The sequence below is a fragment of the Urocampus carinirostris genome, chromosome 11, assembly GCF_059441175.1.
Source record: "Urocampus carinirostris isolate Australia breed hairy pipefish chromosome 11, RoL_Ucar_1.0, whole genome shotgun sequence".
NCBI classification, from domain to species: Eukaryota; Metazoa; Chordata; class Actinopteri; order Syngnathiformes; family Syngnathidae; genus Urocampus; species Urocampus carinirostris.
In genome coordinates, this window is record NC_142359.1 from 1,120,962 (window position 1) to 1,145,661 (window position 24,700).

General features: G+C 41.6%; 1 protein-coding gene across 1 annotated transcript in view; it reads right to left on the reverse strand.

The window, feature by feature from the left end:
* Positions 1-18,336, reverse strand: part of snd1 (staphylococcal nuclease and tudor domain containing 1) — a 237,408-nt gene extending 219,072 nt beyond the window's left edge. Inside the window, exons 1-9 of the mRNA XM_088347694.1 lie at positions 18,113-18,336; positions 13,717-13,866; positions 11,831-11,951; positions 8,253-8,334; positions 5,290-5,450; positions 2,531-2,622; positions 1,974-2,132; positions 1,779-1,885; positions 864-954 (exon numbers count right to left, since the gene is read on the reverse strand). Coding sequence (XP_088203820.1) covers positions 864-954; positions 1,779-1,885; positions 1,974-2,132; positions 2,531-2,622; positions 5,290-5,450; positions 8,253-8,334; positions 11,831-11,951; positions 13,717-13,866; positions 18,113-18,187 — 1,038 coding nt within the window. The 5' untranslated portion in view covers positions 18,188-18,336. The remainder of the gene's footprint in view (positions 1-863; positions 955-1,778; positions 1,886-1,973; positions 2,133-2,530; positions 2,623-5,289; positions 5,451-8,252; positions 8,335-11,830; positions 11,952-13,716; positions 13,867-18,112) is intronic.
* Positions 18,337-24,700: the final 6,364 nt, after the last annotated feature.

Genomic DNA, 24,700 nt, shown 5'->3' on the forward strand with positions numbered 1-24,700 from the left:
TAAGTCTTAGGTATGACTCGGCCGAGGCTTGAACCGGCGACCTCCCAGTCTCAGAGCGGGCGCCCTACCATCTAGGCTACTGAGCTGGTAAATATATATATATAACTATAGGACAGTTTAAAAAATTGGCCAAAGGATTACATATAATTCTTTCGGACTATTAACTGCATCGATTTTGATTTTACAGTTGGTTTTTGTTGAATATGCATTGATTTAGTGCAAGTTGTTTATTTTTAGGAGTGCTCCAAATGTTTATATATATTGTTAGACATGAAAAAAACTTGACTCCAACATTTTCAGGAAGATGCGAAGCACTTACTATTATTTTTTTCTTACATGAAAACAATATTTGCACTTTTGTTTCGATCCGAGGTAGCAAAGGATTATTTATTGCTCATTAGATGCTAATAAACCTTAGAAATAAAGTCCAATAGCTATCAAAAGGAAGGCCTCTTCTTTTTCAGATGAGCACAGTGTCAAAGATAGATAGATACTTTATTCATCCCGGTAAGGAAATTGACACTTCCAGCAAGATCCTGGTGTTGAAAATAAAATATTAAAATAAAAAGAAACAGAATACAGATATACCCAATATAACGTGTTGATATACAGTGTTTAAAGAGTGCACACTGTCATAAAAAAAGGGTAATATGTAAATGTGGGGGTGGGGTTTCATGTGGGCTTTTACTCCCCCGGGTGGAGTTAAAGAGCCTCGTGGCATGTTGAACACAATAGCAAGTTGTTGCGGTGGAATTGGGCCACATGAAAATGGTAAATTCGGTGATGCTTTCTGGAGGATTTTTGAGCAGGGTTAAGTTTAGAGAAGTCAGGGATCCAAGTTTACAAGATAGAAAATGTCTTACCTTAGCCACAAATTGCCTGTCCTTTAGGTCCAAGTTGGCTGTGGGTGCCACGTAGTCTTTCCAGATGCGAACTTTACGCTCTTTAGCGGATCTTTAGACAAAAAGAGAGAGGGTAAGAAATAAATAGCTAGAAAATCTCCGTTTAGCAGTGAACATGAAATTTGCTTGTTGAGTCAGTCAAGGCTTGTTTCCACGGATATCTACTGTTCTCTACTCGGCTGTATTTGGTAAAAATGCTGGTTCAACATTTATAGGAGATCGCTCCAGTTCAGAGGACAATGTCAAATAATTTAGAATTCACCCAATAAAAAATAATCAATTGATATTATTGCATACCATCAAAACTTCTCAGAACGGGACTCTTTAAAGAAGATTTTTGTCGGAAATGTCGAAATGAGAAAGGCACCATGATTCATGCTTTGTGGGGGTATTTAGTCATATGGGAAAATAATATTGACTATATGGAGAAATGGTTTCAATATACTCTCCCGAAATCAGCAAAACTCTCTTCCTGGAGACAGAAGTGTAGAGCCTCAAAATTCTCAAGACTAGATTTGTGACCTGATTTGTGAAACCTGCGTATCATTTACGCACGATTATTTTCGGCTCCGTTTTAAACAGAACCCATAAGATTACATACATTTCTGATGGGAATTTCATTGGTTAACCAATGTGTCAATCGTCATTTGAATCAGTTACTATTGGCTAAAGATAGGTCAGGTCTGTTTTCTCAATACTGTATAGTTTGGTTAAATCTAATGGTTGATTGCATATAAATTGGGATGTATTCACGTGCGGCCATCCACACAAGTCATTGTTGTGTGTGGAATTCAGTCAGGCGAGATATGTACACCAAACTGAAACAGATCTCAACAATCTCTTGCAGTATGCCTCATTCATGGATATTTTTCATACCGTTCAGCAGCCCTGAGTTTCTCAGCGCCCTGGGTATAGACCGCCATTGACCAGTCCACGCAGCGGGCAAAGCCTTCCTTCAGCAAAAGTTCTGTGATGTTCCCATTCTGTGGAGCATAGTGGGATAGTGCAATGAATGCCCAAGATCAGTATTTTGGCCCCAACGGGCCGGGTCAAACGGCTCTCGTCTCTTACCGGGTGCATAATCGTGCCGAGGATGATCTGGTTGGGACAGCTTTCCAGGATGATCTGTACGTCGCGCTGCAGCAGCCGAGACTCGGTGAAGAATTTGGCTTCGGCGGCAAAAGGCTCGGGCAGTTCTGTGCCGTCTGCTTCCCGCTTGAATGTGGGACACTACGGACGGGAAACAAACAAGAATAATCGACAAGAACCCACGCATCCCCGGCGCCAACTGCATAGGGAATCAGTTGCAATGCCTTTGGCTGCAGAACGCCAATGGCGCTGTGCCAAAGCACACCTGAAGCAGTTTTCTACTCCAAGATGTTTGTGTTTTCCGGATCATGCGACCATTCGAGATGGCGATGATCAGGGAGATTGTGAATACGATCTTTTTGTGTCTGCTATAAACAGACATAATTCTGCCATTCTGCTTCAACAATGCGAGCGCAGCTTTAATACACCACACTCGTTTAGAAACACGGAAAGACATATCAATGGCAACAATGTCAACCTAGATTCAAGCATTTTCCTGGCCTTGAAAACATCTTTACATTCATGTATTTAAGGCTTACCTTGACTCCAGACAGCATGACGGTGACCAGATAATAGTCAGGGAGCAGCAGGGCACGCACGACACTGCCATCACGTACATGCTCGATGATTGCTGATGGGGAAAGACACAAGTCCGGTAAAGATCGCCTTGAAAAAAATAATGCGTTTTATCCACAAACAAAAACAAAAAAACGTTTCGAACAGACAACCATTGACACTTGCAACGATACATCGGGCCAATTTGGACTCAACATTCAACCTGACCTGAAGGTTTTTGGGACAAATTACACTTAAAGCCCCAATGTGTAATATTTGACCACTAAATGGTACTAGGTTATCTGGTACGAGTGAGGGCCAGTGCCACAGAGCACAGCATGTGGACAGGATAGCAGTCAAAAATGGTGGTAACCTAAGTCGGGATTCCACCATGTAATTTATTTTTACAATTTTTTTATAAAAACAAACATTGGTATGATAGTTCATGTATTTTGCCTTTTGTTTTTTTACTCTATGATTTTTTTGTACCACCTAGAGGCAAAAAATATTACACACCATCTCCTTAAGAAACACACCCAAGCATGAGGAGTAAATGCTAACTCCACAAAGGTAGTCCAGTTGGCGCAATCAAACTTGGGTCTTCTGAACTTTGAGGTGGACACGCTATCTGGTCACGCTCAAAAATATTTTATTTTTGAATACCGTATATAACATGTATTTCTTTCCATGCTTTTTTTCCCCATGCTTTTGCTTTCTCACGAGGTTAATTTATTTTAATTTTATTTTTTTCATTGTTTCTTTTTTCACAAGTTTGATTTTTTCATGCTTTTCTTTTTTTCTCCTTTGTCTATTTTTTCCCCACTTTTTTCCATTTTTAACTTCTATTTCCCCCTCTTTAAAATATTTGTTCATAATTGTGTATAATAAATGTTAGTCTATAGATTAAAGCAGCAAAAACAATCTGAAGAGTTTTATATATACCCTATTTTCACAGACATAGGCCGCACAGTGTTAAAAGGCGCCATAGCCGATTCCATTTCTGTATGTAACACGACACAGGGCGCATTGCACAATAGGTCCCCCATGCCTTCCAAATAAGACAGAGAAGCATCCAAGTGTGCTTATTTTAAAATACAGCAAAAGCAAAACAGAGTATGGTTGTGGTTTATTTGAATATTAAAAAGTTAAACACACCGAGAAAAGCTTGTCAAAAACGTTTTCAGCCTCCACTTGCGAACCTTCCATTCATTCATTTTCAATTCTCTGGCGACTACTGGCATAGCGTAGAAATCATCACACAATGGGAGACTAAAAAATGGAAAGCATTCAATAGAGGGAAGATGAGGTTTTGGATTCCATTCATTCTTGGGGGAACAACTCTGTTCAGCCTCCGGTAGCACAATACGCTAGGGCGTAAGCATCCATGAGTACCTCCTCAAACAATGGACGCATAGCATGTGACGCCACGTGTCCTCTTCTGCGCTAGCAATACACGTTGGTAGCGTTCACACAGGAGATTGCATTCATTTCGCATTTATTTGGAAATGTGAACGATCTCCCAAAGACATCAAATTTCAGCCAAAAATGGGAACTGCGCATTGAGCTCTGCAATGTGAATCTATCCTTATAGAGATGCTCACACTTCACCCTTCAGCAGCCTCGTGGTGTCCTCCCTGCTTTTCATCAGACACAGGGTGCAAAACGGAGACTTTCATGTGCGCCTTATGCTCGTGAAAATACAGTACTTTATCGTTAAGAGCAGTTTGTAAGCCGAAAGAGCCGACTCTTTTCTGTGAGCCGAGCAGAAAGAGGCAGTCCCCTAAAAAGAGCCGGAATTCAGATGACTCAAAAGACCAAAGAGGCGGTTAGTGCCAGTGATCTGACGCTTCCGCTGGTGGACGTTTCATGAATAGTACAAGCTGAGAAAATCAGGGTTTGAAAACCATTTATGACCAAATTCAAGCACTTTGAAGGCCAATTTTCCAATACCATTATAAGAGGTTATACGATGTGAATCGTGTACTTTGCGGATGCGATTATTAATTTTGAGAGAGCGTTTTAAGACCTTAAATCAGGGGTGGCCAACCCGTTCCTCAAGAGTCGCAGGTCCTGCATGTTTTTGGAGTTTCTCTGTTCAAATACAGGTGAGTCCAATCCTCTGGGTCATTATCAAGCTCCCACGCAGCTTGCAAACAATCTTAAAATTTGCATCACCAGAGTTGGAGAAGAGAAACCTCCAAAACATGCAGGACATGCAGCTCCTGAGGACCGGGTTGGCCACCCCTGCCTTAAATAAACTGCAAATATAAATGTGGATCCGAATAATATGTTTGAGAGAAATCACTCCCCAAATATAAAATGATGGTAATAATGTAGCTTACATTTTTTGTTCTTCCCATGACAATTTACCACTGAGAAACGCTACCTCCATTTTTTACATGCCCTCAAATTGATGCATAATCATTACACTAATACAGGTATCTTAGTGCCCCATTTGTAAACCGTAGCCAAAAAAAATCATAGTTAAGCTAGTCACCTCTGTGAGTTATCTTTCATATAGGAGTGCAAAGCGGCCATTCTGAAAGGATGATCTCTTTTCGCACTCTTTGATGCACCTGTAAGGGGCGATGGCTTCACACAACAAAGCCATGCAATCGTGCTGCCTTTTTTTCTTTGTTCAACCCAAAAATTCAAAAATTTTCCCGACCTTGAAAGCGCAACATTAAAATGTAAGCAATTTCCCAGATTTCAAGCACCCGTAGCGACCCCGGAAGACGCATACCGTTGATGGGCTTCTGGTGCAGGGAATCCACAAAATGTCGCGGGTTGTCGATGGTGTACTTGAGGTCGCGGACGGTGTGGGCGCCGCCGCCTTCGCTCCACATTCCCTTCCTGGAGGCTTTGGCTTGGTCCTCCAGGTCGCACAGCCTGACCTGGTCCATACTAGCACAAGCAAAATCTCATGTCAGGTACAGCACAAAAAGCACAAGGCATCCTTGACATATTTCAGGCAAAATAACTTCAGGATGGGAATCCTTAATGTTCTCTGGAAGATTAATGACGGTAAGCAAATACGGCAACAGTAAGTGCTTAGAGACCTATCGGGGGCATTAGGGATTCACAGGAGACGTTATGTCTACTGAATTACACTCTTGACCGACTTCAAAGATGCTACAGAGAATCAATTAGTCGGCAACTCATTGATTATCACATTAAACTCCAACTTTTTTTTGTTTTCGTCATATCCTCCCTCTTTTCGCATCCACCCACTACTCCACTCTTGCGATACTGTAGCAGAGCCATCAATATGATAAAAGACACTTTGCACCCTGGCCACAACTTTTTGGTCTCTTGTAAGTGCTACAAGTCCCTCAAAACAAGGACAAACAGGCTCAGAGATAGCTTCTTCCTCAGAGCCATCACCATCCTAAACAGGTGCATAAAACTGAAAACATATGTTGCGGTGATTTTTTTTTGCCACTAAATGTTAATGCACTAAACCTAAGCCAGGTGCCCAATTAAGGAAAGGAAATTGACTGGGTCAGTCCTTATTTTTTACTCATAATGCACTGATTCTATATTTTTTCCTGAAAGATATGAGTTAGTGTGTAAAAGGGAAAGAGTGAAACACATTGTAAAGCGACATCCAAACTGAAAGTCTACGCAATCCAGCGTATTCGTGCCACATAAAATGATGTGGCGGGCCACATTCGGCCCGCAGGCCATGTAGCATCACTTCAAAAGGCCTGGCTTGAAAATACAACAATTCATTCCTAATATGTATCCGCTTGCAAAACATGATTGCCAAAATGGTCCATTTACATGACTGGGTGCGCAAGAAATCCCAAATGACGAGTGAGCATATCCTCCTAAAATTGCAATCAGTTGGTAAACACATGTCCAAAGCACCAATACACCGCCGCAATGGCCAATGCCATCATCCTCAAACCCCATTATCTCCCCCATAACAATCAGTGGACAAAGTCACACTGGATAATGGCTAATGAAACCACCGAAATGAGACCTTGAGGTGTTTAGTCAGCAGGCATGTGACTAACTATTGCAGCGGCAAGCCAAAATGTTGAAAGAGCCATATTGGACCTCCCAGAAAACAAAGTCATTTCTCTGGCGCTGCAAAAAATATGAATTAAAGACTTAAAATGAAGGCAATGAGTGTAGTATGTATCTATATTAGCCTCGTGTCAAAATTACAAAGTTGGTTACAAATACATAAAGAGCCGTCATGATTTTTTGGGACAACGCACCACGTAACTACTCAAAGGACGCAATGACGTTAAACCTTATTACAATATTAACGAATTCCAGTGAATTCCATTGTTTTGATCAAATTTAAGAAATTCAATCAAGAAATCTGGTTTTGATGTCATTTTTTTGAGGATTCACAAAAAAAACACACCTAGAAGAGAGGTGCTGGGGCTAAAAAGAGCACACAATGAAACGCAGCATGCATTTTTACAGATAAAAGGGAAACTTTTGGCAAAGGTATATTATATAAAAACAAACTAATACAGTTTTAGTTTGATTTTTGAGCAAATGCCTAAAGAGTCAGTGCAAGAGTAGAACCCAGCAGCATCCCCTGCTCTCTCGTTTTTGTTTTGTATGATAAGTCCAAATATAATATGATTTTTGGATAAGGTGGTAAGAAGAGTATGTTATGTATTTTCAGGTGTATCACAAACATTTCTATGTATTTTTGTTTATTGTCCAGTTAATAGACAAACAATATTTTGTTGTTTTGTGCAATATTCTTCTATCTGTAAAAAACTTCAGAAGTTAATGGAAGGAGACAGCGATTGACGTGGATGGAAGGTGTTATGAGTGCACTGCAGCAAAAAGGTCTAAATCTAGTGGAAGCTAGAGCTCTTGTTGGTGATAGAAATGAGTGGAGAGGTGTTGTGAAAGGATAGAGGGATGTTTGGACGCGTTCTAAGGGATGGGCAGGGCATCGTATGATACGGCGGGGGTAAACCAGTCAAATCTGTCAGGCCCTGCTGTTGTGTCACCCTGACCCGAGTGACACGGCCGCTTTCTCGTATCCCGTTTTCATTTGGAGGGACGAAAGCCTGACCGACTTGGATGCTGAGGTGCTCGACTTGTTTGGGTTTTTGCTACTTTTACCCTTTTTTTAATTTTCTTTGTTTTTGTACGTGTTTGTCTTGCTGTCGGTTACCGCTCTTGAGGGATATGACCAGGGTAGATATACAAAACTTTAATAATTGAACAAAAAGGTCAAAATTAAAAATGTCTTTAAGAAATCCGATTCATCAATCGAAAAGATAACCGACCGATACATTGATTATGAAACTATTCATTAGATTCATCCTAAAGAATAAATATTTCCTCCCCCATTTTTTTTTAATCACATTTTTGGAAAATAGCCTGGTAGCCGCTCCGCAGCATTTAAGAGCCACGGGTTTTGCCAAAAGGCTTGGAAATAGAGAAAACTCCCCCTTCTAAGTAGACAAAATCAGAACGATCCTCTCAACATTAATTGTTTTTCTTGTCCACAAAAGCAACATTTATCGGTTTAGAACTGCTCGAATGAAGTTATTATGTCACACGCGAGTACACCACGCTACATTGCCCGTCAGGCACCCGACAATTACAAACCAGAGAGGCGAGTGCTTATGCAATATCCTAAAATACGCAAGAGCTTCTCTGTGGGGGACTGCCACAAACTTGCCTAGAATAAAAGCAATGTTAGAAGGAGGAAAACGGCCTCACTTGTTGCCTCTGATTCCTTCCCGTCGTACCGTGGCCAGGCCTTCGTTCACCAGTGACTCTGCGATGTTTTCCCCCGTTATGTCTGCAAAAGAGGAAAAAAAAATGGTCTGATTTTAGGAAGTGTAACATGTTCAAACTTTGGCTAACATGAGCACATGTGCTTTAAGTACATATGCATGTGAAAATACCCCGTCTTTTGGAACCTGCATCTATAGTCAAAGGATTCTATGCATTTAACTAGGCTTGAATTATATTTTTTTCAGTATTTGTATATTTTTTAAATAAGGACTAGCTGTTCCTGCGATGGACAGCACGGCTGCGCTGTGGTTAGCGCGTGTGCGGCACAGTTCTGAGGTCATGAGATCGAACCTCCTGTGTAGAGTTTTTGCATGTTCTCCCCGTGCTTGGGTGGGTTTCCTCGCACATTCCATAAACATGCATGTCAGGTTCATTGGCCGGTCCAATTTGTCGCTAGGTGGGAATGAGCAAGTAAGTTGTCTGTCTCTGTGTGCCCTGTGACCAGTTGAGGGTGTCCCCTGCCCACTGCCCGAAGATAGCTGGGATGGGCTCCAGCACCCCCGCGACCCTACTGAGGATAAGCGGTGCAGATAATGGATGGATGGATGGATGGATGTTCCTGTGATTGAAAATCATGCCCGTTCACATGCAGCAGATGATTGAAAAAACACAGTTTGGGGATCAGAAAACCTTTTTTAACAGGAACGGCTTAGTCTTTAACGCCCAATGTTAACCCTCGTGGCTTTGACATTAACGATCGACGACCTTATCAAACGCACACCCCAACACACTCAAACATACACGGAACGGAATATGCGACGTTAAAAATTTTACAGAAAGTTCGTAAGTATAGCTATGACATCCATGCATATTAAACTTTAAGCACGTTGAGAGAGCCATATTGGACCCCCCCTAAAAAAACAGTTATTTCTCGGGTGCTGCAAAAAAAAAAAAAAAGAATAAAAGCCTTATAATGAAGGCAACATGTGTAGTACATATGAATGTGCAATACGGAACCGTCTCAAAATTAGAAATTTGAGAAAGTTCTGTCTCGCAGTAAAAACAAAAGCGCCACAGATTCTGAATTACGAATCAACTGACATATTTCAAGTTTTTTATTGCGTTAATATTGCAGATTATGGCATATGCATTTGAAAACTCAAATTATCCAACAATATCGTGAGAAGGTACACGTATAGGCTTTTTGACCAATCACTTGAATTGTCTAACTCCTGCAAGAGTTTCCTGAGACTTGAAAAAACACAACTTGGTTCAGTAAACTAAGTGTGGGGAAGACTGCTGATCTAACTGCTGTCCATAGACTATAAATGACGCACTCCATCCAGAGGACAAGACACAAGAAGAAAGATCTCCAAAGAGCAGGCTGTGCAGTTTTAAAGCACATTCCCTCATGTGGCAGGAAACGCTTTTACAACCAAGAGAGATGACTGTAGCGCTAAGAGAATTGTGAGAAGGAGCCGCTTTAACAATTTGTGGGAACTTCAAAGAGGATGGACCGAAAGTTGGGTCCAGGTATCAAAAGCCACTCAACACGGACGTGTCTGGGAAATGGGCTACAATCGCTATATTCCCATGGTCCAGCACCTTCAGTACTCGAGAAAAGGGAGGAAGCGTCAGACTTGGGCTATGGAATAATCGCACTGGACAAGTCCTCTTTTCAAACAAAAGCCCCTATTTTGATTTCATTTGAAGATCAAGGCGCCAGAGTCTGAAGAGGATCAAAATCCAAGTCCCTTGAAACCCAGAAGCCAGTAATGCATTGGGGAGCCATGTCAGCTGCTGGTGTTCATCCACTGTGTTTTGTCAAGTCCAGAGTAAATGCATTTGTGTACTAAAAGTTTTGCCAGAAAAAAAATATAAATTCTATTTTATTTTCAAGCATGATCTGTGACTGGTCCGCAGTGACAAAAGCATCTGTGACTGAAGTCATGTAAAGGTGTTACAGTTCTCCGTCGTCCTCTCAAATCCCCTGACCTGAGGCCCATTGAGAACGTGTGGGTAGAGACCCTTTCCCAGCTTTAGTCACGCGTGACGTCACAGTCGAAGCTGGACGCTAAACAATACTTGCAATGGTTAGAAGACCGAGGAAAGGAAAGCTGTCGTTCCTGTAAGTTGGCATCATGTGTGCCAGAATCGGAGAAAAAATGTTAGTGATGGTATAGTGAAGTTTTACAGGATCACAGCAAACACTCAAAGAAAAAGAGAGTTGTGGTTAAAGTAAATAAAGCAAAAAGATTGGACCGAGGTACTCATCAAAAATGCTTGGGTTTGCAGCGCACACTTCATATCAGGTAAGAGAAATTAAACGTCTAATATGGTTGCTAACGAGTCCATATTACTTATTGTATCTGCATTCATTTTGTTCTTTTTTGTAGCTTCAGCTAACTGCTAGCGTGTAGCCACCAAGAGATGCCTTCTAAAAAATAATAATAATAATAAATAAATGAATGATTAAATCCATATAATAAATTACTTTACATTACATTTATTTGCAATTTGTGCTTGTTCAAGCAGCCCCACAGCCCGTGATCAAAATTTAACTGGCCCCAACCACTCTCAGAAAATTAATAATATGTTGCCAGTAATGTTGACACTATGAAATACGTTTGTACAAAAAGAAAAAGAAAAATCACCATTAGACCAGATGATGGCAGTAGACCTTTGGTCACCTTACCATTGGCTTTTTTTGTGAACATTTTTAGCCCGCCCTATTTCATACATGGTGACTGTAGATAAAAGGAAATGGACGATTGGAAATGTGAGTACTTTTTCACTATAATCCAATAAAACTGCATCTGCCTAATTTGCCAAGAGACTGTTTCCAAAAAATAAAATATCAAGAGGCACTGCCAGACCAAATATTCCGACAACCAAAAGCTGGGAAGAAACGCTGTGAAAAGGTAAAGCACCTGGAAGCTGTTCAAACAGAACAGCAGCGCATTTTCTTGAGAGTCAAATGAAAACGCTACAAAGGCAAGCTACGAAGTTGCGACGCTGACTTTTCCCGGAGAGTGAATTTATGAAAGAGTAATCCAAGAATGTCAAGCTGAATAGTCGGCCCGCACACATTTTCAGTTTACCAAATCTGGCCCCCTTTCTCAAAGGTTTGGACACCACATGCTGAAACAGGTTTCTGTGCAAAAGTATTACCAACAAAGTACTGATCTCATTAATGAGATTTTCCAATGATTTATTTTGTTTTGCGGTTAAATATTTTTTTATTTTGTCTCGGTAAATACAACATTTTGATTGTGGATTTGAGTTTTCTTAAGCTTCGAACCATAATCAGCAAAAATAAAAATACCACATTTTGCTTACAAGATTAAGCATATTTATTTTTGAAAGATTCGGTCAGATCAAGTTCTATAATATATAAAAATAAGGAAAAAAAGCTAAATTGATCAGACACCTTCAACAATGCTCATGATGTATCATTTTGATGACAAAGCAAACCAATAAACAACCATTAAACATAGCCACAGTACCATTTCGAGAGACGGGAACAACCTTGTTAGGAGAAAGGAATTGAGTGTACAAACCTTTTCCCAAGTAGACGATGCCGTACTCGCGGCCCAACGGGGTCTTGATCTCCACAGTAAAGCACACCTCTTTGCCGATCAACTTCTTGCGTAGAAATTCTCTGGCTTGAAAGGCCCACGGCTGGGGAACAGGGACGGAAAGACAAATGAACGGCGCTTTGGGAACAATAGCTTCGTCAAACTTCATAAGAAAAATAGATCTCTATAAAAGTAGTTCAAATTCAAAATATCATTAGAAATATAAGAATACCGATACAATAATAAATCTGTAGGCTTTTATTTTGAAGTTACGAAGATTATGTCGCATGGACTTGCTCCCTCATATCTTTCAGATTTAATTTCGCCCTAAGTTCCGGTCCTGAGCCTTCGCTCTGAAAATGTTGGTCTACTAGTGATCCCAAGAGCCAAGAAGAAATCCGTAGGAGCATGAGCTTTCTCTATACAGGCTCAGGTAGTGTTGAATGCTCTTCCCCATGAGATTCGATCTGCAACGTCTGCGGAACTCTTTAAATCTAGGCTTAAAACACACTTCTATTTGATAGCATATGCATAACCTATATTTTGTTGACATTATAAGGGGACGGTGTCATAATAGTCTGTAGTTTGCAATAGTCTTTGATTTGTGCAGCCCTTTGAGACTCTTTGTGATTAAGGGTGTAACAAATAAACAGGACTTGACTTGGTGAAATTGTTGACTGAAATCTTATAAGGCTGAGAGATAGTTGGCGGCCAATTTCGACCAGCTATAGGTCATAATTTGGACACAAATAGCTTCATGATAGACTTTCATTTGACCCTGTTTTAAGAGGGTACGTGCAGGATTTCTAGTATACAACCACACGTTGCAGCAGTGGTTAAAAATTCAAGTTATGACACAGAGCAGAACATTTCAATTGTCGATAAAAATTGAATCAACAAGACGCAATTGTATTAAAACTGTTAGTGACAAGTATATTTCAAATAAATACTGGCATTGTAGAATGTGTCACTTGTGCCAAGTACAGGCTACTATTGTCTGTCCGAGAGGTTTCATAAGACTACCTGAAAGTTGAAAATAAAATTATAGGTTTTTGGGCACAGCAGAAAAAAATGATATTAACCTGTGATTAACAAAAGGGAACAAAATAGTTGCACTAAAATCAGTGAACAATACAACATTATACATAAATATGTGCCCAAAAAAGTAGGTTGAAGTCCACTCTTAAAAAAATCTTTGGAAAGGGGTCCGTTTACTAGAATGGCTTAAAATGTTGATCATAGAATGTCTTTATATAACTCATACACAAGTTTAAAAAAAAAAAAAAAACATACCAAAAGAGTTTGTTTTTAGACCAACTACAACTATAATTTCTTGTTAAAAGTACATTGTGCAATATTTGACCACCAGTTGTCACTGTATTATCTAATGCAAACAAAACCCAGTGCCAAATGAGCACAGTGTAGCAGCAACATGCCGGACAAATATGGCGATGACTACTACCTTCCATTATGTAAAAGAAATACAACCTTCTTAGGATTGAGAAAATTGGTATGATAGTTCAAGTATTTTTGCCCAATACTCAAATCAATACGTTTCTGAGGGCAGTGGTTAGCGCGTTCGCCTAACATGCGAAACGTCCTCGGTTCAAGACAGGTCGGCCCGGAGAGGGATGGGCACCACCTGGCTGTCCTTTCCCAAGACAAACCACTGGAAATGCTGTCCCTACAACCTTAGTGGTCAAGGGATCCAAACAAAAATGCAAAAAAAGTTTTACTGTGGTTTTTTGTACCATTAATCGTCACTAACGAATACACAGTGTCCCTTTAAACTAACCCTCGCCTGCACTAGACAACAGCAGCACCCGGTGGTCAAAGAAGACACACTGTCCCTTTCACAACCAACACACCTCATCGGGGGTGTCCTTGGTGTCGGGCTGGCTTTGGGCAGCTCTTCGGGCCAAAGCGCCCGCTCGGATGTTGCTGAGGTTGATCTGGCGCTCTGGGGGCGGCCCTCCGCGGGGCTGACCTCGCACAATGATGGCGCACCCTGACAACACCTGGAGAGGGAAACACAATTGGGAAATTAAAAAAGGACAGTAAAAGTCCCAACATAAATTTTAAGCAATTTTATTACAAGTAGAAACAAAAATAAACGTGTGTAATGGAACCCGGGGCCATTTTTCCACGCATTTATCAGGTAAAGTGCGTACAATAAATGGTTGACTTCTGGATAGAGAGGTCAAACCTTTACAACTCTTTTACTATGTCTAAAAGTTGCCACGAGTAAAATACACTGTTGCAGAGGTTTTAGGACTGAACTGGTCATCTCCGAATGGCCAGTTTTGGAAACGCCTTTACATACCCTTAAAAAAATGAGTAAAATACAATGTTTAGTTTTTTTAAGTAGTTTTCAAACTTAACCCGGGACGAATTAAGGCTTCATGCTTTTGTCCCAGCTGTATTCCAGCTAAGATGCCCATGTTAAATTTGTCTGCAGAACAAATTCTATTCATGTGTGTTCCAACTTAGATGACTCAATGCTAGTAAAACTTGGATTATTTGAGTAGAGTACAAAACTTCAGAGTGTTGCCTTTCAAATGAGACCAAAACTGTCCATATTCTTCAAACATTTCAAGAACAGCAATCAACTCAATTTGGGTACGTCTTGGATTGTGATTTTTAGTGAATTTTACAGAATTGTTAAGGGGGTTCATCAACTGGCGCAGAAGTCAATATTGATCAAATTTGTAGGAAGAAATGTGACAAAAACCTTTTCAAAACAAAATTTACAGAATAAAATTCAGATGCAACAGCCTGTTCACATGTTGAAACGTTCAACTGATCTTAAGCACTCCCATCCCTTACTTACATGACAAAGTGATAGTGAAGCGGTATTGCTACTACTGCATAAAAAAAATTATACTTGCCGACAATAGTTATTAACCAAGGAGGGGTACACGATAATTATACGGCTGACAATTATCGGACGGATAACAGCCAAATTCGAAGTTTTCAGCGCAATCGGAAAAATATACCTAAATAATTTGTGTAACTTGGTGTCTTACTTAAATATTAAATCATGTGACATTACTAGCTGGAAAGGTTCCAATTATGTACAATGTTTTAGTAGCATTCCTGCGTTTATGTTAAAGCCAGTTTCATTAATAATGACTGCAGCGCAAGTTGACTAAGATTAAAAGCTCCCGGCACAGTCCGCAAATGTGTTACTTTTCTGTACCAGACATTTCAAAGATGATTTTTTTTTTTGATGAAAAAAAAATACATAGACTGCGCTTTAAGGCTGTGGCTCAAAATCTGGTGCAAAATGTACAAAAGTTGAATTTTTCCTTGATTGGCGCATCCAACGTTTGACCAATAGATCCCGTTGTAGTCCGGAATTTACGGTAAATAAGAGCTCGTATAGTGTTGCGGATTTGCGAAGGTTGCCTCGGTAACGATGGAATCAAGCGCAATGTTGGTCTTTAACGACCACGGCATCCGTGCAGAACTGTGCAAATATCGTATCTGTGGGGGCTGTTAATCGAGATGCCGGAGATAAGAGCCGAAAAGATAACTACAGTCCGGGGCGTAGTTTTGACACGGACCGAGGGGCGCGTCCCCACCAATATTGAAAATTATCGTGACGTCCCCATCAGTATGATGCGATTCCTTGAAAAATATGCCAAGTCGGCAGCAACACCAAACCTAGGCCCTTGAACACAGGCGTGAAAATGGGTCAGAGCTTGTTTTTAATTAGAAATCGTAACAAAATCTGACTTCTCAGCTCAAACTAAGCCTTGAAAATGCCGGTCTAGTAGTGATCCCAAGACCCAAGAAGAAATCCGCAGCTTGGAGAGCGTTCTCCGTTCGGGCCCCGGTGCTGTGGAATGCTCTTCCCCCTGAGATTGGATCTGCGACCTCAGTGGAATTGTTTAAATCGAAGCTTAAAACACACTTTTATTCTATAGCATATCTCATCTCATCAGCCGTACCGCTTATCCTCATTAGGGTCGCGGGGGGGCTGGAGCCCATCCCAGCCATCTCCGGGCAGTGGGCAGGGGACACCCTGAACTGGTTGCCAGCCAATCGCAGGGCACACAGGGACAGACAACTCATTCGCTCATTCACACCTAGGGGTCCTATATTTTATGGTGACAATATCTGTGTATTATTTGCCCCCACGTAGGTTTTAGATCAGGGGATGGTGTCACAATAGTCTGTGGTTTGCAATCATCTGTGGTCTGTGCACTCCTTTCAGACTCTTTGTGATTAAGGGCCAAACAAATAAACAGGACTTGAAAGTAAATACTGATTTTGATTCAAACCCACGACCCCAAAGGCCTGATTCACTCAGAGAAATTGAGATCAGGGCATGGTTTAATAATGGTCTGTAATAGTCAGTGGTCTGTGCAGCATCACACATAACCAAGACTTGAGAAAAATCCCCTCCCAAACTCAAAACAATTTCTCCTCGGATCTACACGATTCGCGTAAGTCACCCTTTTTTGACTTTCTCCTGAAAGGTGAGATACATCCATGCCTGCAGGAGAAAGTCATAAAAACCTCACCTCCCTACACTATGCTGAGCTTTCGGGCATTAGAAAATGCAAATATGTACAGTGTTGTGAAAAAGAATTCGCCCCCTTCCCGATGTCTGTTTTTTTGCATATTTATCCCTCACAAAAGGTTTCAGATCATCAAACCCATTTTTGTATCCCACAGAGACAACCAGAGGAAACACAAAATACACCTGGCGCAAAAATTTTTAAAACATTTCGGCAGCCATAAGAGAAATCAAGAAATTTCGGCCAACTCTTGCAAAATTGGTTTCAAATCTGCCATATTGGAGTGGTTTCTAGCATAAACTGCCCATTTTAGGGTACACCACAGGCATCTCAAAAGGATTTAAAATCTGACTTCGGACATGGCTACTTTAGAATCCTGATTTTGTTTTCTTTCTTGAGTCGTTCAGAGGTGGACTTGCTGGTGTGTTTCGGTTAGTTGTCCTGCTCAATGGTCTGAGAGCACCAACTGATGGCTAGACGTTCAAGTAAACACCAGAAACCTTTATCCCGTCATTTACAGCAAATTGTCCTGGTCCTGAGGAAGTCCCAGACAGCCACACTGCCACCACTATTGCTTTACTGTTAGCATCATGTTCTTTTTGTCAGATGTTGTGCCATTTCTACAGTAGAGTTGCACACCTTCCAAAGTTCATTTATTGACTCGTCGGTCCACAAATTGTTCCTCCAAAAGTCTTGAGGATAATCAAGATGCATTTTGCCCATCGTGCTTTGTTTTCCTTTTCAGATTGGGCCAAATAGTCAAGTTTATTTGTATAGACCTTAATCACAAAGAGTGGCTGCACAGATCAAAGACTATTGCAAACTATTATTATAGACTAGTATGACACCATCCCCTTATATTGTCAACATAAAATATAGGTTATTCCTAAGCTATAGAGTAGAAGTGTGTTTTAAGCTTGGATTGAAACATTTCCACTGAGGTTGAAGATCCGATCTCAGGGGGAAGAGCATTCCACAGCACCGGGGCCACTAATGGAAAACACTGTCGGATTTCTTCTTGGCTCTGCTCTTGGCATCACGAGTAGACCAGGGTTTTCAGAGCGAAGGCTCCGAAATATTCAATTCAAATAGGTTTTCATTCAAAAAGTATTTGTGTGCCTCAATGGAATCAACATTTCAAAAGAGTGCATTTTGGATTTCCCTGGGTTGTCTCTGTGGGCTATTCAAATGGTTTTGATGATTTGTGAGTGATAGATATGCAGAAAACAAATAGGAAGGGGGGTAAATACTGTACCTGCAATTGCTAACGTGATAAGGGCTTGAAAGGGGTAGCTACGTGTCAGTGGAGCGAGGGGAAAGGAGGTCACGTTCATGTTTCACATGTATATGATAAATTTGGCTATCTATGGATCTCGCCAAATCCACGTGGGCGATCGCTACCCCCTTTAAGGTCCACGCCACTCACGCCATTGAGCTGGGAAACCGCACATCTGTAGCGACGCGATTGCAAAAAAAAAAAAAAAAAAGACTTTTTGGAGGGGAAATGTCACAAATGTCAGTCGCCACGTCGCGCGTCCGTCACTTCACGCGTGCTCCAAACCTCTTTCAACACGCACGCGTTAGCAGCAGGCTAACAGCAGCGGCTTGTTTTAGATAACACCTAAGGCAACTTCTGCGCCTTATATCTGCAGTCGCTGCGTTTTATTGCCGAATCTTGCCAGCGATTCCGAACCCTCCAAGCTAAGTGACTAGCGCCCACACATGAGGAGCCTCTTACCATCTTCACTATCCCTCTCTGGAGTCCAGCGGAGGGAGCGGAGACTGCCTGACCGGGAGCCGAAACCGAAGCCATGTCAAGCGGGTTGGAGGTTTGCGTGATGCCGTGAGAGAAGAAGGTCGAGTGGGCGAAGGGGAGCCGGGAAACTGGAAGAGTTACTCGCGGAGGAAAAAGGGCTGCGCGTTGGTCAACACACACGTTGCACCGGAAGAAGAAGGGGTCACGCGTGTGACACGTCACTGTGTGAGCAGAGGCACTTCCGGTGCCGGATGCATGGGAGTCAACGAGTTAGGGCGGGAGACGCGCGAAAACATTCCGCAGAGTACTTCCGGGTCAGGGCGTGAGACACGTCAGCATAGCTTAAAGCCGGTGGTCCCCAAATAATGTCAGTTTTACCCTCGAAGAAGTCTTTTATTTCAATACTGTGACATTTTTTCACATTGTTTACTTTACACTTTCACACAAAAGCAAAATACTATCGTTGTCACGCTGACTTTGTTAGACTTTGAAGTGCAATGTCCCGGTTCAAAGTGCAATACAGTACAGTAATCCCTCGGTTATCGCGGTCTATGGGGACCAAAACCACCCGCGAAAAGTGAAAATCCGCAAAGTAGCGACGCCCCCTCAAAAATGCTTAAAAAATGTTGTTTTTTTAATTATTTTATTTTATTATCATTATTTTTTAGACCTGTGAAGCTCTGAACCCGTGAACGTGGAACCACGAAGTAGCAACGCCCCTTCAAAAATGCTTAAAAAAAATTTACTTTTTTTTTTTTTAAATTATTTTAATTTATCATTTTATTTTTTTTAGACCCGCAAAGCTCTGAACCCGCGAACGTGGAACCGCGAAGTAGCGAGGTCCCACTGTATTCCTCTTAAAGTGCAACATCCATGTTGTGTGTAGTTTTTATTATAGATGTGAATACCTGATATTTTTCTACTTACTAGTCTTTAAATTGTTTATTTTGCCAACTGTCATTTTGCTGCAGCAATACAATGATAATAAAGGCGATACTGAAATACACGGTGTTAGTAACTAAACTATTAAAACTGTATCGTTTACCAAATTGTTCGAATGAGTTATCCGACTCCATTAACCCAACACAACTTACATTCGCCTAACAATGTATGCTCATTCCTTTATGGAAAAATGAACAAGAGAGCATTACCACACATGGGCAGATTTATTTTCTTAAAGTATTTAACTAAGTGAATTCCATCGAATTCGCCGAATTAGTGTCGCTCTTCGTATAGCCTCTCTCTCTATTGTCCCTCGATCATCTCTCTTCCTCCTATCTTCCCACGTCTTTTCACAAGCTGGCGTGCCGGCTCCTCCCATGGGCGTGCCGACTCCTCCCATGGGCGTGCCGAGTCCTCCCTTGGGCGCGCCAGGTGCCAGCTTCACCACCTCCTCGCCGAAAGGGCGTCGCGATGTCTAAAAAACTCATATCAGCAGAGCTTATCACACCAACTTCTCCAAACAATACCTGCCTTTCCGCGTCACAGAGGTTCCTCTTGCGTCAGCCCTTGTCCCAGTTCCTGCTGTTTTCTGTAAACATCATTCCACTAGGTTACATTGACCTCACCCCCACAACTCAGCCAGTGAATATCTTTTGCATTTAAATGTCATTTGTATTTGATCGTAAAAAGTTCCCTTATAGTCCAAAATATATCAAATCCTTCAATGGCATTATCTATCGATACCGATACTTTTCCCTTGGAACCGATCCTTGTGCAATTGAACCCTTACAAAAACACAGTACAAAGATTTTAGGCACTACAGATGGGAAGTGCCAATGATGCCCAATGGAGTTCAAAGAGCCTTTATTAAAAGAAAGACTTTTAGCATCACCGTTACTGAAACACAACACAAAAGAAAGGGGGGGGGGCGAAGAGATTGATTTCATGCTCGTTCCCAGGATGTTTTTGTTCGTGTAGCCCGAAAATGGTAAACGTAAGAAAATGCCAACACAAACCCCACAAAAGATGAAATGAGAAGAGTTTCTTAGTACTGAGGCTGCAATCATGACTTCAAGATGGCCGCAGAGACCTTTAAAGGGACAGTGTGTAATATTTAGTACAACAAAATTTTCATTCAGTCAAGAAAAAAGCAGTGCAAAAATACATGAACTATCATAGCAGTTATCATTTTTTTTGTATCATGATAGGTGGAGGGATGTGTATTTGTTTTTAATAGCAGAATACATACCTAGGAGTCGCCGCAATGATGGTCTGGCATCTTGCTGCTCCGCCGCGCTCATTTGGGAATGGTTTTTGTTGGCATTCGACACAGGGGTCAAATATTAAATAAACCATGTACATTTTCAAATTTTAACACTATAAGGAACTAATAGAAATATTTCTGTTACAAATGTTTTAAAACAAAAGCACCTCCCCTAGTGGTAGAAACAACTTCTTTAAATCCAAAATAAATTGATTTAAATAATAAGAAAAATTCATGATATAAACGTGCATTTTTTTTTAAAAGAATTCCATTGATTTTACATAGCATGAAGCTCACCCAGAGGCAGCTGACATCATTTTCAGCTATCTTGCTGTCATGGGGGAAAAATCCCCAAATTCTGGACAAAAAAAATGCTTGAGAAAGTTATTAAGATAGCAGTCATAAACAAAATAAAATAAAATAAATGGCAATCTGCATTGTGAAACCAACGGATGCATTTTCTAAATTGGCCGCTAGATGGCAGCATGGCACCGCATCCTTCTCAGTAATTAAAAGTCAGCAGAATCATAATAACGTGATGACGTCATATCGCTTGATTTCAAGAAAATCAACAGGAATCAAAAGTGTCAAAATGGCCTTCTACTTCTTTGGATTTTCTTGTATGCTGGACTGCCCCCCCCACCACCACAGGACACAGTCATCTGCCCAGTCGTGTTGGATTGACTTTTCCTACAAATATAAATATGAATAAATAACCCAATCCATTTGTGATTTTTTTTAATCATTTCTATATTTCCTCGATGGTAATATTCCTCACCTCACCCGTGAATTTTTCATGTTTAAAATCTCTATAATATGTTGAGTCCCAGGGTAGACTGTCCACCCTCTCAGTCAGATAAGAGATTTTTTCCGAAACTTATCATGGCTAGCTTTTAAGTCACGTGATCCAACAATATTGAGAAATGGAGAAAAGGGAGACGGTAAAAGAGAGAGAAAGAAAGAGAGAGAGAGAGAGAGAGAGAGAGAGAGAGAAAGAAAGAGAGAACGAAAGAGAGTGAGAAAGGGAGATAGAAAGAAAGAGAGAGGGAGAGGGAGAGAGAGAGAGAGAGAGAGAGAGAGAGAGAGAGAGAGAGAGAGAGAGAGAGAGAGAGAGAGAGAGAAAGAATAAAGGAGACAATAAAACGAGAGAGAGAGAGAGAGAGAGAATAGAGGAGACAATAAAAGAGAGAGAGAGGGATAGAAATAGAGAATGAAATCACAAAGAGAGTGAGTGTGAAGGTGAGGAAGAGAAAGCGAGAGCAGCAGAGAGAGAGAGACAGAAAGAGAGGGGGAGAGAGAATAATGGAGACGGTTAAAGGGAGAGAGAGAGAGAGAAAGAGAGAGAGCAGCAGAGAGAGAGAGACAGAGAGAATAAGGGAGATGATAAAAGGGAGGGAGAAAGAATAGAGGAGACAATAAAAGAGAGAGAGTGAGAGAAAGAGAGACTGATAGCATGAAGAGAGTGAGTGTAAAGGTGAAAAAGAGAGAGAGCAGAGGGAGAGAGAAAGATAGAGACAGAAAGATACAGAGAGAGAGAGAATAAGGGAGACGGTTAAAGGGAGAGAAGGAGAGAGATAAAGAGAGAGAGCAAATAAGGGAGATGATAAAAGAGAGAGGGGGGAGGGAGGGAGAGAAGGAGAGGGTGAAAGCAAGAAGTGAGGCAGCGTGAAAGTGAGAAAGAGAGAGAGAAAGAAAGAGAGAGAAAGACAGAGAAAAAGAGAGAGAGAGAGAAAGAGTAAAGGAAACAGTAAAAAGAGAGAGAGAGGGAGAGAAAGAGAGAGTTAAGGCATTAAGAGAGTCATTGTGAAAGTGAGAAAGAGAATGAGAGAGAGCAGCAGAGAGAGAGAGAGAGAGAGAGAGAGAGGGACAGGGGGAGGGAGAGAGAAAAAGAAGAGAGAAAATGGTAGTGAAGAATTGGAGGGAAAGTGTGAGTATGAGACAGAGGCAGTTACAGAGAGAGAAAGAGAGAGAGAAAGAGAGAAGAGAAAAGAAAGAAAGCAGCAGAGAAATATATAGAGAAAGTAATAATAAAAGCGAGAAAAAGAGAGAAACATTTAGAGAGAAAGAGAAAAGGGGAGAGAATAAAAGATGAAAAGAAAAGAAAAAGAGAGAGTGAGAGAGAAATGCTCGTACCCTTGCTTTGCGAGTGGTGCCTGGCTTGGGTGAAATCAAGTGAACTCAATTATATCTGCAGCTCGTTTTTCTCTTTCGCTTCTCTCGGTTTTGTCCGACAGGCTGGATCGAAACCCTCGGCGGTCCTGATCCGGCCCAGGGGGGGTGCCTATTTGACACCTGTTAGCATTAGCCGGAGAAATTGGCTGCTCCCAGAGTCTGTTTTCTGACGTACACAATATTGTACGAATGGGATAGCCTATGCGCTGCTCAGACTGCCTTCATTACTATATCTGCTTATCTTTGGGTTGGCAGAGGGTCTCTGAGGGGTGGGGGGGGGGAAACTAAATATGAATAAAATGACTCCATTTTGTGCAGGCTCGGGGAGTAACGGAATACACAGAACGGCAAAAATGATGTCGGCAAGCTGTTTGAATTGATTTTCATTTTGTTTCTGTGGCATTTGATGTTCGTTTTGCCGGAGATCAAAGAGATCAAAGCCAGGAGAGAAAGCTTACCACGTGTTGTGAGTCATCATTTGATTCATATTGAGTTTCTTTTGTCTTTTATGAGCATATTTGGTATTGGGGTCATCCAAAAGTCATTCAGAGTAATCAAGTTAAAGTAACCCTACAATATAAGAGTGAGGGAGAGAGAGAGTGAAAGCATGAAAAGAGTGAGTGTGAAGGTGAGAAAGAGAGAGAGCAGCAGAGAAAGAGAGAGAAAGAGAGGGAGAGAGAGAGAGAGAATAAGGGAGACGGTTAAAGGGAGAGAGAGAGAGAAGGAGAGAGAGAGAAGGAGAGAGAGAGAAAGAGAGAGCGCAGCAGAGAGAGGGAGAGAGAGAAGGAGAGAGAAAGAAAGAGAGAGAGCAGCAGAGAGAGAGAGAGAGAGAGAGAGAGAATATAGGAGATGGTTAAAGGGAGAGAGAGAGAGAGAGAGAGAGAAAGAGAGAGAGAAGGAGAGAAGGAGAGAGAGAGAAGGAGAGAGAGAGAAAGGGAGGGAGGGAGAGAGAGAGAGAGCAAGAGAGGGAGAGAGACTGAATAAGGGAGACGGTTAAAGGGGGAGAGAGAGAGAGAGAGAGAAGGAGAGAGAAGGAGAGAGAGAGAGAAAGAGAGAGAGAGAAGGAGAGAGAGAGAGAAAGAGAGAGAGCAGCAGAGAGAGAGAGAGAGAGAGAGAGAGAGAGAAGGAGAGGGAGAGAGAGAGAGAATAAGGGAGACGGTTAAAGGGAGAGAGCGAGGGAGAAGGAGAGAAGGAGAGAGAGAGAGAAGGAGAGAGACAGAAAGAGAGAGAGCGAATAAACATGTAATAAAACCATGATGCGGTTAAGATCTATCGTGGAAACTATCAACAATATTTTCATTTTATTTGCTCGTTTTAAACATTGGCTTCCTCTCTAAATCCAACAATTCAAACGTCTTCCCGCAAATGCATTTTATGTGGCGCTGACTGCCTCAGACTCTGATTGGCTCCCGATCAGTACCAGACCCACTCCCGTCTGTCCCCTTTTGTCAGTCCGTCTGCGAACCTCAGTGAACACTAGGCAAGCCTTTTTCGACCCTGACTCCCACCTTTCCTGTTTTTTTCTCCCGCCTGTCTCCGACTGCGACCTGTTTTGCTCCTGACCACGTCCCGGCTCACGATCTCTTTTTGTCCCCAACTACTCTGGCTTACCACTCGCTTCCGACCCCGACCACGTTTTGCTCTTCCAGTCCCGGCTGCCGACCATTTTTTCTGTCCCCGACACCATCGTCGCTTGATACAGAAGATCCAGTTCTGTGTTCGGAGCGACTTTTGCTTCCTGCGTCCAGCAAACACCGAATCACGAGCACAGCTCTTTCTGTTTCCTCTAATAAAACTTGTGAGAAACGTAATGCTGTTGGGTCCTGTTTCCGTTCTGGTCCTGACACTATGCCACTTTTTGGACATTGTAAGAAATGTTAGAATACCGGGGTCTGCAACAACGAATCGATGAAATCGATTTCATTGGATTATTAAAAGCGTTGGCAACTGTTGACCTCATCGTTGGATCTCGTGAAGTTGTAAAGTACCACTTTAGCCCGACAGAGGGCGTCTTGATACAGTTTTCATGAGAGTGTCTGTATTTCTTTTTTTCAAGCATTTTTCTTTGACCATTGCATCATTTCCAGGGTTGGGTAGGGTTACTTGAACTGGATTACTTTCAATGACTTTTGGATGACTCCAATACCGAATACGCTAAAAAAAGACAAAAGAAAGTCAATAGGAATCAAATG